Source organism: Melitaea cinxia, chromosome 18 (genome assembly GCF_905220565.1).
Source record: "Melitaea cinxia chromosome 18, ilMelCinx1.1, whole genome shotgun sequence".
In the NCBI taxonomy this organism is placed as follows: Eukaryota; Metazoa; Arthropoda; class Insecta; order Lepidoptera; family Nymphalidae; genus Melitaea; species Melitaea cinxia.
The window spans coordinates 7,777,757-7,793,539 of NC_059411.1; the positions used below are offsets into that span (position 1 = coordinate 7,777,757).

A 15,783-nucleotide genomic window follows, 5' to 3' on the forward strand; every position below is an offset into this window, starting at 1 on the left:
TATGCGTCCAAATTAAATGCTATAAAAGACAAATTTTATCTTCATAAAATTGCCTTGTTGACGAAGTATTGTTTATTCGTAAGGATTCGTTTGCCTGGCTAATAAAAAAAAACACACACTCATCTTCTCATCCGTTCGAAAATTATGAAACTACAAACAGACGATACATCATCCAAATAAAATCCATCTTTTTTCTAACTTGTAATAAATACACTTCCTTTTTTAAATTTTCTGGTGCTAAAATTAAACTAAAGCAGATAACCAGATCATTTTATACTTAAAAAAAAAAAAATATAGCATTGCCATCTAGAAGTAAATTCTCTAAACTAGTTCAACAAAATGTACAAACTCCACAGAACATAGTTAGGAATATATGTTCGTGTTCTGTGTAGTTAGAGATTCTTTTGGTAGATGGCACAAATGACCAGAAAAAAATAAAGTTATGAAATAAAACATATATCATACATACAGGAGTGAGTGAGCAAGAGAATCCTTCAAAATAATTTGACGCAATACAGTAAAATAAAGGTCAAAGAGAATAATATATCCACTACGTTTAAGAGGCAGCAGTGTATTGCAACAATCAAGGCGTAAAATAAATTATGGATGGAATTTATGAAGACGATAACAATGTCTCAGCTATATTCTTTGATTTAGATAATACTTTAATCCAAACTAGAAAAGGAGACAGCAAGGCCTGCAGTAAGGTGCGTAATTTTTTTTAAATATTTTGACATTCCCACGGTCAAGGAAGTTTGAGCGAAATACTGCGCGCGCTGTCATATTAGATTTTACGTCGTTGAAATTTTCGTTTTACATCCACTGCAACCGCGTGTTTAACGTTCACGTTCCAGTGTATTATAAATAGAATTTTCATAGTTGGATAACGTGAGCTCGACGTCCAGATTTAGATATTTTGGAACAGAACTCGTGCTAATTATAAATGTGATGTAGACACTGTTCGATTCTACTGCTCCGCGCTCTCAGTAGAGTGTGATCTACTGCGTTTTCTGTGCACATTTAGTTCGTTACAATGGGAGACATATCCGAGCCAATAAAAAAATGCATACTCATTTTAAAGACGGCAAAAAGTGACACTGAAAAATTTGCTGCTTTATTTATGGTTACAAAATTAGTGAAGAGCAAAGATTGTAATGCTGCTGCAAAGAAGGCTTTATTTGAAGCAATCGGATTCAAATTTTTAAAGAAACTCTTAACTGAAAATAATACCCAAGATGATTGCCCCCCATCAGTTTACAAATCCGTCGCTTTATCAATCCTTACGAACTTCTGTAATGAACCGGAACTCTCCACGCACCCTGAAATGCTCGCCAACATACCCGTGTTCCTAGACATTGTGCAGACATCAGACAATGAAGATTATGATGATAACCTAATTATTATTAGTGAAGCTTATACTTGCCTACAGTGCATCGCAGAACATGAAGCAGGTCAAAAAGCCCTAATAGAGGTTGGTGCTATAGCAAAAATGTCTGAGATTTACTCTCACCAAAGTTTTCAAACCGATGAAGCACTCAATATTCTTGTTAAGTTGGTCAGCCGCTACGGACCCGATGCTTGGGGTAATGATCCTAAGCCTTTCCATGCTTTGGTAAACAAAATAGCATTAGATTTTGCAACAGATCAATCTGAAAGAAAATTTGAGCTAGCTACAATATTAAGTGCATTATTATACAGCTGTAATAAGGCTACCGTCATACCTGGATCATCTGATGAAACTTGGCCGCAGAGCATTTATAAAGCACTTTATGATATATTAACTAGTAAAATAGGTAAAAACCAAAGAGACCCTGCATTGAAACTTGCAGCGAACATAATTGATCTTCTCGGAGTTGAGTGGACATTTAATGACGAAGAAAATCCCAAAAAGTTCTTCCTATTGCTGCTTCAGCTATGTGCAATTGAGGTAAGAATGCAGCTTGAAGATAGGAGTTTTAAACAAGCTTTTGCTAATGCTGAACTTGTCACAGCTTGTTTCATTGTTCTTGAGCTATCAATTAACTACATGGGAACTGACCAACTAGACTTAGAACAAAAAGAAAAACAGTCAGTTTACACTAGTCTTAAAGGTGCCTTCAATGCTGTTGTTTCCATATTAATAAAAGTATCTAATGACAAAAACAAAGATAAGCTTCCTGATCCAGAAAAAGTGTTTATATGTGCTATGGTAAGAGTTTTAGTAGCCTGGATTGCTCAAGAAACTACAGCAATGAGAGAACAAATCTATGCCTTACTTCCATTCATGTTTACACTTGCAAATGATTCTTTCCACGCATACAGAGCTCGGAAATTAGCAGAAAAAACTAAACCTGTTGGAGAGTCAGCGAGTATAGAAATATCTTTAATGGGTCAAATTGATTTGTTACGCTTGATGTTACCAGCTCTTTGTCATCTTGTTGTGGAAGATAAAGCCAGGGATATTGTTCTGAATCTCAAACAAGAAGACATTCTTTATGAAGCGATGAACTTCCACTGGTCCATTGTTCATTATAAAAAACCACTCATTCCAAAGTCTGAAAGAGGAAAAGTAAAAACTCAGCCTGAACCAGAATTAGATCCCCAAGTATTAGAAGACATGAAAGATTCAAGGGCTGCAATGGTCAGTCTTTGCAATATATTTATGAATCTTACAGTGTTGGCACCAAAAATTGTAGAAAATAGCATGTTATTCAATACTTTGCTCAAATTCATATTTAACAACTTACCAGAGCTTAAAAATATTCCTGAAAATCTTGTACTACATGGTCACCTTGCTGTATTAGGGCTGCTTCTTCTTAAACAGCAAGCAAGCAAAGTAAAGAAAAATGATTTTTCTATATGCCGGTATATTCAATCTACTATCAGATTCCTCTGGGATGCATACAATGTTGATGAATCAAACGATCCCAATGCCCTTGTTGTATCAATGACTTATAAGGAAAATTGGAATGAAATAGCAGATTTGTGGTTCTTAGGTATGCAAACTTTAAGTGGAGTTTTGACAATTATACCTTGGATCTCAGAATTTGCTATCGAAAGTGGATGGGCAGAAGGAATAGCTCAAATGCTTGTTAAGGTCAAAGTTGGCACATTAGCCCCAAATGTTAAGTCTGCATTTGAAGATTTCCTATGTAGACTAGTCGACTCAAATGAAAATGCTATTCCTGTGCTGAAAAAAGGTGGTGCCTTAAAAATGTGCAGAAACCACAGATTAATGGATTTAGGAAAGAAACTGTTTGGAGATTAAAGTATTTCAAACTAAAATGACTTGTGTTTTCTACTAAATTACTTTTTTACTGAATTTTACTTGTTTCTTTTTTATTATTAAACTATTTACATTCTTATTACTCTGTAAATATAACTGATACAAAATAAAACTTATTTCTTTACTATACATACATTGTAACAAAAAAAAAGTTGACTATCTAAATAAATGATTTTAAAATGTTTTTGATGTTTTTTCACTTATTTTTATTCTATAATTATAATTTTATTATAATCCTATAATAATATATTTTATAATGATGAACTAAAAAATAACTAAAAATTGCAACTTTTCAATATGAATTATAGAATGTATGATGACAGACAGTTGGCTTATAATATATGATGTACAAACTCAGTAGTAGTATCAATTTACAAACACAATGCTGTGCCAAGGAACAGGTGAGTGAACTACACTAAGATCTTGGGACGTTGACCCTGTAACTATTCCTGGACAGAGACTTCCTTATTCATTGAACACATTCTAGCTTTCAATAAGATTAATTATTAAACACTTTAAATGTGTTTTCTTATCTCTATCGTGTTACTTTGCTATAATTTTTAATAAAATTACATAATCTATGTTTATCTTTTCCCAATGTCTCTAGTTTGACGATAAAAGGATTCTCGATAAAGTTTTACTTCTGGATGTCTGTCCTTGTATGTCTTCCCACCGTGCCTCGGAAAGCACGTTAATCCGTCGGTACCGGATAGTATCATAAATACCGGATAGCGATCGTTATTCATAGTAGGGAAGATATACGCCAACCCACAGTGAAGCAGCGTGGTGGATTAAGCTCCAATCCTTCTCCCCCATGGAGAAAGAGGCCTATGCTTATCTGTGGGATGTTACAGGCCGAATCGTGAAATAAAACAGTAAATATAAAATGCTAATTTTCAGGCATATATTTTTGTTCTGAATAAACACAATAGATATATTTGAATCAACCAAAAGTTACTATTTATTTATGGATTACTTTTTCTTACTTCAATATAACTTAATACAATACATAATTGTGTTTGCTCGCAAAAGAAAAAGAAAACCGACTTCAATTACAGCGACGAGTAATACAACGTAGATCGACGAAAAAATAGTCAAGTAACTACGCGTTATCAAAGATTACTCAAAAAGTAGTTACCAGATCTCGACAAAATTTAAATGTGACCACATGATAAACATCCGCTTTCGATAAAATTAAAAATTATCAAAATCGGTACAACCAGTAAAAAGAGTTATTGCGTATTTTCGAGAGATTCCCTCGATTTCTCTGGGATCCCATCATCAGATCCTGGTTTTCTTATCATGATACCAAACTAGGGATATCTCCTTTCCAACAAAAAAGGAAATATCAAAATCGGTACATCCAGTAGAAAGTTATGCGGTATAATACAACGTAGGTCGACGAAAAAAGCGTCAAGTAAAAACGCATTATTAGATATAACTCGAAAACTAGTTGTTACATCTCAAATAAATTTAAATGGGACCAATTGGCACACACCACCTTTCGATTTAAAAAAAAAATGTCAAAATCGGTCCACCTGGTCAAAAGTTCTGATGTAACATACATAAAAAAAAATACAGTCGAATTAAGAACCTCCTCCTTTTTTGGAAGTCGGTTAACAAAACATATTGAAATGTATGTAGATATCTGTGTCGTCTTTGTTGTACTACAGGCATTATTTTAGAGAATTTTCTATTTATAAGTTTTATAACATAGTTAACACAGACATTTTACATTTTGACAGCTCTTGGAGATTCTAGAACATCAATATGGTTTATCACATGAAGTTGCAGCGGAAAGTACTTCAACTTTCCTGCGTGCATTCAGAGCCAGACCTGATGACGAGTCTTATGCGATAAATGAGTGGCCCACGCATCTGTGGCGAAACTCTTTGCCGAAAAATTATAGGCATATTGCCAGTTAGTATATTTTTTGTTACAAACCAATTTATATGAGTCCTGACCCAAACCCTTAGAATAGATTCTAAAGTTTATTTGAAGTACGTATTTAGTTTGCTATTAAAGACATTTACGTTTTAACTCTTGATTAAAGTTTGTTTTGTTTGTAATAAATATCATGATTCTCAATTTTAATTGCCTATCTCAAATGCGTATTTATATTCCTACATCTATTTTGGCATACACAAATGGTTGACACAAGCAATGTACAAAGGATCATTAACCAATTTTTATTACTTTAGAAGACCGAAACCGTTATTAATAGCTGCAGCCAAACGTTTAATCGTAATTGTGTGCAGTCTCAAAATTGTACATATTTTACAGGAAACATTATGGCTGAATGGTTAAAATTAAGGTTTAAGTACTTAGCATTGACACCAGATGTGATACATCTCTTAGAAACTCTAAGGTAAGTATAGAATTTCCGCAGTTATTTTTATATTGTGCAGAAATATTTATTCGAATCACCATGACGAAAACTTAAAAATATTTCTTCATGATGTAATATTTAACCATTATTTTTAGACGGCAATTTCTTTGTGATTAAAATAGCCTATTTTTAATGTTCAGAACTAGTACTTAAAAAACGAACAAAGTAATTGCCTATTAAAATGTAATCACACGCAAAGCTGTTTTAAGATTCTATAGGTATAGACAAGTGCGAAATAATATTTGGAAGATCGACAAGACAGAATCTTAAAACATCTCAGTAATTATACTAACATGATGTTATGTGGTATCATTATTCATGCACATCTCAGAAACCATTTAAACTTTATTTTATATTTTTATCTCAATCTTCAAATGTTGCATGCCACATAATACCTACTATGTACTACATTTGTGATATTTGTCATAAAAGTTAGCTTCAACTTTTGTAGAGATAAAAATGGATTTATAATATCCTGTAATTATGGCGTTTTGTGATTGGTACAAAAATTATCTCTTTCAAAATGTTGAGCTAGCTTTAAACGCATGTCGCTAATAAATGACTTGTTTTTCAACAGTTGTTGCTCAACGAGTGACTAAACTCTGGGCGCCGCGTGCGCAACACTTAGGTTTCAATTGTATTAATAAAATATGTGAGGGAGTACAGCAAGAAGGTAATGTCTATTGCCTCAAAAATTTTAATTAAACAATGGAGATACTTTATTGTGCTATTTTTCGTAATTTAGGTCATGTAAGTAAACCAGAATTTCCAAAAATATCTCCATTGTAATTACCTGATAAATAGCGCTATGTTGAATCGCTTGAGAAATAGTACGTCGGATATTTTGTTCAAATTAGTCAATAACTCAACATGGCATTAGATTTAAGATCACTTGCATATAATTATACTAAAATAAATGAAATTATATGCAATATGCATTTAAAACGATCGCCTGTATGCTCCTGTACGTTTTTAATCAGTTTACAATATGCGTTATTAATTAAAACATCAAGGTACCTTATGCGCAGGCGCATGCACGATCATTATTTGTTATATCACATACAGAGTTTTAGCTTGTTATACACTGATAGCTGGTCGATGAATGGTACAGGGAGGATTATCTGCTCGGTTTGATCACGAACGGGCCTTCGCGGGCCCAGTGGCAGAAAATTGAGCGGTTGGGTCTCCGGAAGTACTTCGATTGCGTATTGGTCTCCGGAGACTTGCCATGGGAAAAACCTGACCAGAACATCTTCTTGGAAGCCTGCAAGCTCCTCAACGTTGAACCTAGCACGTGCATAATGGTTGGAGACAAGCTGGAAACTGATATAAAAGTAAATAATTTATTAATGTCCAGTATTAATCAATATAGGACAAGAATCAGTTATAAATTAGATGCCCCCCCCCCCCTCTGTTTCTATCGCAGCACCTCAGAACTGTCTCTTTAACTGAGGTAGGGACACAGCAGGAAATTTCCTGCTCAAAATGTAGCCTGACTGGGGTAGTACCTCGACCTTACAGAACATCACAGCTAAATAATACTGTTTCCAAGCAGTGTTGTGTTTCCGTGAGTAAGGTGACCAGAGCTCCAGGGGGGAATTGGGGATAGGGTCGGCAACGCATTTGCGATGTTTCTGGTGTTGCAGACGTCTATAAGCTACGGTAATCGTTAACCATCAGGTGTTTGCCGACCTAGTTACATAAAAGGAAAGGAAGATATTTTTAGTTCATTTGTACTATATATTTTATTTTATTTTATTTTTTTTTATTTTTTTTGGATAGCTTACAGCTTATTATAACTATAACTCATACAGAATATGAATAAAAAAAAAAGCTAATAACAAGCTATCACATATAGAAAATGAATAGTATATATATTATACTCAAATGAACTCGAATGAACTCTTGAACTTTGTGCTGTTATTGTAGTTTAAATATAAACAGATAGAATAATCAAATAGGTTTAATTTATACAAATAATTTTTAGAACCAATTTGTTGTGTAGTTATTAATATCTGTACAGGGTGGCAAGGAAGCAGAATTAGGTGGTACAGTATGGATTCCATTACAGTACGATGAAATGGAATCTGACTTGCCTGATTTCAAGATACAGAAAGTAACGGAACTACCAGAAGTTCTTCCTAATTCACCTAAGTTTAAAAAGAGGACATCGCAGTCGCCAAATTGTTGAATGTACAAAAACTTAAAACAAGAACAACATGTTTTTATAACATAATGCATTAGCCGCCCGCATTGGAGCAGCGTCATGGATTAAGCTCTAATCCTTCTCCTACATGGGGAAAGAGGCCTACGCCCAGCAGTGGCATATTACAGGCTGAGGCAATGCATTAGCATGGTACCAGTCGGTACTAGCAGTACTCGTAAAGATATATCTTTTACAAATTGACACAATTATTATACTAAATATTGCCCATGATAGTTGTGAAATTCTACAAAATGATGAATAGATATGATGATATTTTCAAGTATATAATAAATGTAGATGACCAAATCCGAAACTATAGATACGAAAATACTCCAAAACTTTAAGCTTGCTTGATATATTTGTTTACCAAATATATCATTATATTGTAATAAATATTCTCAGCTGTAAAACAAAAATAGTATTTTGAAAGGATGCATCCTTTTTTATTCCGTAAATATGCTCAAATTAGATTCTCTATAACCTGTAGTTTTTGACTTGGTAATCCACAACTACTTGTAAAATGAACCATTGTAATAGTTTTAGTCAATTTAAGTCCCTCGCTTTAGAATAGCTGTTTCGTTTTGTGCCAACGTTTTTTGTTTATTCCTAAAAAATGTCCGAAATAACAGGCCAGTTGCATTCAAAATATGTTTGAAAATTTAACATTCCACCAACATTTTTGTATTTCTGTATTTATTTTTTGTAATTCTAAAAGTATTTATTTAATCATTGATACATATTTAGGATATATAATTAATAACTAGCCACCTGTGCTAGTTTCGCATGGGTGCAAATCATAATATAGATGAGGCCAGGGAGGCTGCCTTTTCTTAGCTTTAAATGATTTTCTTGATTGCACATTACTTTAATTGATTGTGATACCTCCTAAAGTATATGTATTAATTAGTGCAAAAGACAATTTGAAACTGTATTATATATCCAAATTAGTTAACTAGAATTGATTACAAATTGAAGAAACCACTTTGTAAAATATGAATACAGGTTTTGACCTAACTGCAATAGAAAAAAAAATTACCGTACACACCGTACACATATTACATTACACAAGAAAAAAAACTACCGTAGGACACAGCTTTCGCCGGCTTTTTTGTAAATCTTTTTAAGAACTATACTTATGACTGGGTTTCTTCCAGTTTAAAGTACGAATATAATTTACAGTACAAAGTAGATTAGTATTGCATGTAAACAAATTTTATTACAATTGAGGCATTCTAATTTCAGAAATAAAAATGCATATCTATACAAAAAAATGTTGGTGAAATAGCATATTTTGCTTAATTGCATTTTTATCTGTGTGAATGCACAATAACAATTATATAACAAAGTATACTTGTATGTTGCGTAGTATGTAAAGTAATCGAAGGCTTCTGATGGTATTTTGTTCCTCCTCAAGTAACTATAAGAATCTTAAATTCAGCTTTAAGAATCACATTTTTTTTAACTATCAAAATAACAATACTTTTACTTGCTATTGCGGCTTATTGATAACTAATATTAAACTCAGTTGTACGTACACAAACTTATAAACTTTGAAAATATAAGTCAATCATGTAATTACATTACATAAATGAATGTAAGAAATAAATTTAAAAATTACAAAAACTTATGAAAATGTATTTTGAAAGAATTCATTGTGACTTGTGGACATTAAGAATAAAATTATTTTTATGAACTTTCTTATGAATATAATGTAAGATTAAAAGGAAATTAAATATTAATAGGTAAATTATTTTTATACTTGATAATAGTTATTTTTCTACTGTCCATTGATTTAACTTCATAACTACATTTCATGTAGTGTTTGACCTTTCTATATCTTAATGGCTGTTTTATGTGTTCAATGTTAGAATTGACATATGATGTGGCATTAAAATTACATACATATGTATATGCCCTCTTGCAATATTTTTAACCTACTTCAAAAAAGAAGGTTCTCAATTTGAGAGTATTTATTTATGTTACCTCGTAACTTTTTTTTTAAGAGCTGATTTTGATGATTGTAATTATTCAAAAGTCGGCTTTTCATGTGTTTTCAATTAATAATGTTTCCAAGATAATGCATATTTAATTGATTATGTTTTCAACTTCCTGCATAATATTATTTGTTTATGTAAATTGAAGTAGATTTTTCTCGTTTCATTTATTCAAACTCGTACATACCGTACCAATTCTTTTATTAGTAGTTAGATCTGAGGAAGTGTATCATAGATTAAGTTAGGTGCTACAAATGTAGTTTGTTACTTTCCAAATTGTTTATTGAATGTTGTGACTAGTTTTTTAAATATAAAATTTATAGACTGATGTCCATAGTATTGTAGATATTCAGTATAAATAATTGTATATATAAAAACTTCAATTATAGTACTTACCTAATTTGTTTTCATGTTTAATACATTTTTGAAATATTTGTTTTATTCATTTCTTTGTCCTTACATTTTCCTACTTAAAACCAAAGTTTTAGTTCAATTTGTGAAAAAACTTAAACATTGTAATTATATTATGTATTATATTTTCTATTTATTATTTTTCTATAAATCTAATTTATTATTTACATATAAAATATACTACTAAGCAGTTCTTAACATCTTAGCTTCTCTCTTTTCTTGCAATAGTTTCTTTTGCTCTTCTACCACAACCTTTCTCTGTTGTAGAAATTCACCATATTCCTGGAAAAAAAACGAAGGAAAAAAACTATTGATGAATGTAAATTTGTTCTTGACACATTTTCTATTGCATAATATTGAATCAATATTATATAAATTTTTTTAACACATTAAAAGCTAAGTTTGCAACCATTGAGTTAAGAAAATAATTTTGGGCATAACTATGTATTTATCTATTTAGGTAACACAATAACAATCAACATTATAATATCATCTTTTTTATATCAGGCGTATTTCGTTATAAATGAAAAACAAAACAACAAATGGATAATATGTGATCATAGAGCTAAATAAAAAACAATGTAATTATTTACTTAAGAAAGTTAAAAAAACCAAACTTTAACAAAAAATAATTATAAAATGCCTAGAAACAACTTAGATTTTAAGCAGATTTTAAAATTTAATATCTGCAAATTGAAAAATATATAGATATTACTTTACATCTGCTTGTTTAAAATAAATTATTTAATGTTAATTGTATTAATTTAGGGTCATAATTATCATTAAGATTAAAAAGTTTTCTAGAAAGCATTTTTATGTCATATATACATTTATGCACTACACTATAACTTAAAATATGTAAATATATTATATAGTGCAGAAATGTGTTAGATAACAGTGATAAATACCGGAGTTTATTTATTGATGCACTGTCCCTAAAATATTCCAATAATATTTACCTTAGGATCAAGTTCTTTCACTACTTCAATACCACAAGTTCTTGCTGTAGCAATTAGCATTGTACATATTTCTTTTAGTGATTTCCATTCAAGTGGTGGATCTTGAGACTTTATTTTAGCTATTTCATACAAATGTTTCAATGTTATTTTACCACAAATTTCTCGAACTGAAAAAAGAAATAGCAATTAAATAACTTATTATAATAGTAAATGTAAAAGGCATTTATTTCTTTAGAACTAAAAAATAAATATAAACATATACTGAGTTAGGCATAATTACATATCGACACCTAATGAAACAATGTTTTCTAACTATTTATACGACCACTAGAACAATTTTTAAATGAAACAAATTTCATTGTTATTCAAGATAATCCAGATTTCTGCATATAAAAAATGTAATTTAATAATATTGGTCTTCTTTTAACACATTGTAATAACAAATACCATTTTTTTTTTAACTTAAATTTCAACTTCACAGCAGCTGGTAAATATACATTAAGTTGATATACTACATTATTGGAACTGTTTATACAGTTTTTAAACTAAAACAATCGTATTTTGTATAAATTATGCCATTGGAACTTGAACAAAAACAGCTCTTCGTTTGATGTATCACAATGTAGTCAAGATCATACTACAGAACGCAAAAATTAATAATAGAACAATTTACTTCATTACAAATGCAGCTTTATTTAATATCACTTGGCCCATTTTTCAATGCAGAAAAATTGTAAAACGCTCTCCTGAAAACTTAATAAAATCAAGATACAATGTCCTTCATATCAGGTGTCGACATACAAAAATTTTAGCATAATTTTCTTATATTTTTTAAAGAATTACGTATTTTAAAAATATGTTTATATTATTGTGTCTTGTTTATTTATCACTAACTTATTACCTAAAATTATATGTACATTAAGTTGCCTAAAATATGAAGAAATCACTGTTTATGTGCATAAAACATGTCTAAATTTATAATATAAAAAAATTACTTGGTTCCATTGCACCACGGCTAACACCAGCAGCCTGTTTAAGGAAATATGTGCTTGGAGGCTGATGAATAACGAGCTGATAAGATCTGTCAGCGTTCACTTTGACTCGAGTTGGCAATGGTATTCCTGGTTTTATATTTGCAGTACGTTCGTTGAAATCTTTACAGAAGGCCGCTATATTTATATTACGCTAGAAGATAATATTAATTAAACTATTTATTTTTAAATAACAATATAGCAAAACCATGAAATATTTTTATTTTGTACCTGTCCAAGCATAGGTCCCAGAGGAGGACCCGCTGCCGCCATACCAGCAGGAATATCGGTTCTTAGTTTAGAAGAATGATCGATTTTATCAGCTACTTTCTTCATAGATTTCAAACGAGAAACTGATTTAGACATTTTGTAATTTTAAAATATAATTTTTGGATAGAAATTTATTGGCATAACATAACCTGATAACCTCTATATTTGACAATAGGAATTTTAAAATTTGAGTCAAATGTCAAAAGTCAGCTGCGACGTGGTTTGAATTCTAGGCTTTCTAGGCAATTTTTGTATCTTAGTTATACTTATCTATAATATAAAAATGTGTCGCTGAATGTGTTGCTAAGCGCAAAACTCAAGAACGGTTGGACCGATTTCGCTAATTCTTTTTTTTTAAATATTCCTTGAAGTACGAGGATGGTTCTTACGGAGAGAAAAATTCTAAAAAAAAAAAGTTAATAAAATTAAAGAATCGACTGTTAGGCGATACGAAGTTCGCCGGGTCAGCTAGTAACTTTATAAGTATGGAGTGTAGAAGAAAGAAGCACCATCTTATATGAGGATTCAGCTGAAAAAGTGTCCGCTAACAATTTGATTTACCTGCGTAAATAAATAAAAAAGAAAAAATTAAACTGTTATATTAAATTATTTTTTGAAAAAAGAATGAAGACGATTTTCAGTCATTCATACAAGCATTTTAAATGTAAAAGCTTTTTATGCAAAAATATACATGCAAACAACTTACTAATAAATAGTAAATGGTACCAAGTCTAAAACAAAACAAAAAAATATAGGATCTTGGTACCGATATGTACCTTGAATGTGCATATGGATTTCATTTAATCATAATTGATTTAGCAATTGTTAAAACCCCACAAGTAACTTTGAGTAAATTTTTCAGGAGAGACTAAAATCTATTTATTTAAATATAATATACTGTATATAAATATTGATAATTGCTATATGTTATAGTTCTTTTATATACCTAGCCATAGCTTACTTTTTTTAAATTTTTAAATTTGTTTAGTATACTAATTTTAAACATTTTTTTTTCACTTGTGTTGTTTTTACAATCAACGTGTTACATGTTTTGTTTTAACACACAACTGAAATAAATCAAGGCAGTTAAAGCAAGAAAAGTTAATGAAACACAGCAGATTACTTATTAATTTTATTGAAATACCTTTAAATTTTGCACATAAACACACTAACAGTTACTCGCAATCACTTTCCATGTCATTTGTACATTCTAAATTAGTAGTGGGCCATTATAGGAGATCTTCATAAAATTCTTTGTACTTTATAGGAACATAGGGTATTAATTTTCTTACGTCCCCAATTTTTTTAAAGTTCATTGGCTTTTTTGTTGAATAAGCAAGGTTGATGGGAAGGGTGAGCTGTTCAGGCAAACAACTTTTTTTGGACATTCTCAAATGGAAGTTTAAAGCATTCATTGTATTGACAATATATTCCAATGCTTTAATATTTCCAGGATTATCTGCTGTATGGATGAAATGAGAATACTTTGAGATCAAAAAATTTATCTTTTGAGTTTTGGGCACATTTCTCCCATATGAACATTCTGACAAACAAGATTTTTTAAACCATGTATCCACCATATTTTAAAGTTGATTATGTCACTTGGTTGTACAAGATGGACAAGAAATTTTGATGGAGAGCTACTAATAATAATTTTCATGATTTGCCTCAATTATTCATTGATACTATCAACTTTTTTTTAATTTGTGCGCGCGAAGTGACGGTATTGCCAACGACTGTCAAAACAACATATTTGAAAAAGTTATGTTGTTTTAACAATCAACGGCATTTTGACGATCGTTTTTTTGTACTGATTTGACTGCAGTTGTGTTGTTAAAATACTCATTCTAAATTTGACCATAGACAAGGGATACAAAAATGAAAAAAAATTAATTTCAAAAAAAGTGTTACTTGTGGGGTTTTAACAATCACCGATTCAATTATAATTGGTTTCAAATGTGCACCCACATAAAAACTATATTAATTTTTACAAATGCGAATGAGATTTAAGGTATCTAAGTCAATAAGAATGTTTCGTATTTTCGGAAGTGGGTGTGAATATTCACAACAATCCTGTTGGATACATAAAATCATAGAGCAACACGGAGGGGACTAGCCATTGCGTTTGTTACCGATACAAAATTGTCTGTCATTTTTTTGGGGAAATCACACACATGAACAGTTTATTTAATTCCCACACAAAAATAATCCTCTGTCACTACGAAACTCACACATACTAAATTAAAATCACACTTACATTTTTCATACACACATAAATACATTCTGTGTCATTACAGTATAATGACATGCCACAACTATACTGACAAGTTGCTTACAGCTGTGGTTGTAACAACTGTCGATATGCATTATCGATAAATTCAAGTACTGGGTAAGGGAAATAAGGTTTTTAAAGTGATACAAGGGTAAGATGTTACTATAAAAATTGACTTAATTTATTATATACTACAAATCAAACATCTTCATGTAAAATAAACGATTATAAAGAGTAAAGATTTGATTTTTTGTTTGTTAGCATTGAATAGGCTCCGACACTACTGGACCGATTCAAAAAATTATTTCACCGTTGAGAAGCTACACTATCCTTGAGTGATATAGGTTATACAATATTTTCAAAAATATTAGGGATCCTTTAATATGTACGATTTTATTTTTGTGTACCCACACATTAGGAATTCTAAACATTTTTGAATATCATATCAAAAATGTTTAGAATTCCTAATGTGTGGGTACACAAAAAAAAAAAACAAATCGTACATATTAAAAATAGCATGGTGTCGTCTCCTGTGAAAGATTTTCATTGTAATATGAAACTTTGAATAGTTACGGGTCTCTGTAAAGAACTCACTATAGACGGCGCCACGGTTCGCTTAAACCGAAAATAAAAATCATCATATCAAGAATTTCGCTCTGGCGGGTACATCGTTCCATAGCTTAATTGGCTAGAGCGCCGACACGGTCAGTCGGAGACGCGGGTTCGAATCCCGCTGGAGCGGTCAATTTTTGATATGATATTCAAAAATGTTTAGAGATCCTTACTAAAACTCCAATAATGTAACCCAAGGAATAAAAAAATAACCTAAAAAATTCCTTACATTGCGTGCGCTGCAAAAACTAATGATAATAGAAATATATAATGTAGTAAGACTTTGTACAACACATCATTATCTACAATAATTGTATTTGCTCGCAAATGAAAAAAAAAAACTGACTTCAATTACATCGACAAGTAATACAATA

At 31.0% G+C, this 15,783-nt stretch overlaps 3 protein-coding genes across 3 annotated transcripts; 2 read left to right on the forward strand and 1 right to left on the reverse strand.

The window, feature by feature from the left end:
- The first annotated feature begins 478 nt into the window (after positions 1 to 478).
- On the forward strand, positions 479 to 7,901 carry LOC123662324 (N-acylneuraminate-9-phosphatase). Its single transcript, XM_045597180.1, has 5 exons — positions 479 to 707; positions 5,011 to 5,185; positions 5,549 to 5,633; positions 6,766 to 6,988; positions 7,678 to 7,901. Exons 1-5 carry the CDS (start codon positions 603 to 605, stop codon positions 7,843 to 7,845), a joined length of 756 nt encoding a protein of 251 aa, XP_045453136.1. The 5' UTR covers positions 479 to 602; the 3' UTR covers positions 7,846 to 7,901.
- LOC123662323 (neurochondrin homolog) lies at positions 963 to 3,377 on the forward strand. The gene has a single exon (XM_045597179.1). The coding sequence runs from the start codon at positions 1,034 to 1,036 to the stop codon at positions 3,245 to 3,247; it is 2,214 nt and encodes a 737-aa protein (XP_045453135.1). The 5' UTR covers positions 963 to 1,033; the 3' UTR covers positions 3,248 to 3,377.
- A 2,210-nt stretch (positions 7,902 to 10,111) lies between the features above and the next one.
- LOC123662325 (39S ribosomal protein L11, mitochondrial) lies at positions 10,112 to 12,733 on the reverse strand. The gene is made up of 4 exons (XM_045597181.1): positions 12,487 to 12,733; positions 12,220 to 12,409; positions 11,225 to 11,391; positions 10,112 to 10,547 (listed from the first exon to the last, which is right to left on the reverse strand). Exons 1-4 carry the CDS (start codon positions 12,619 to 12,621, stop codon positions 10,449 to 10,451), a joined length of 591 nt encoding a protein of 196 aa, XP_045453137.1. The 5' UTR covers positions 12,622 to 12,733; the 3' UTR covers positions 10,112 to 10,448.
- Between the last annotated feature and the right edge of the window lie 3,050 nt (positions 12,734 to 15,783).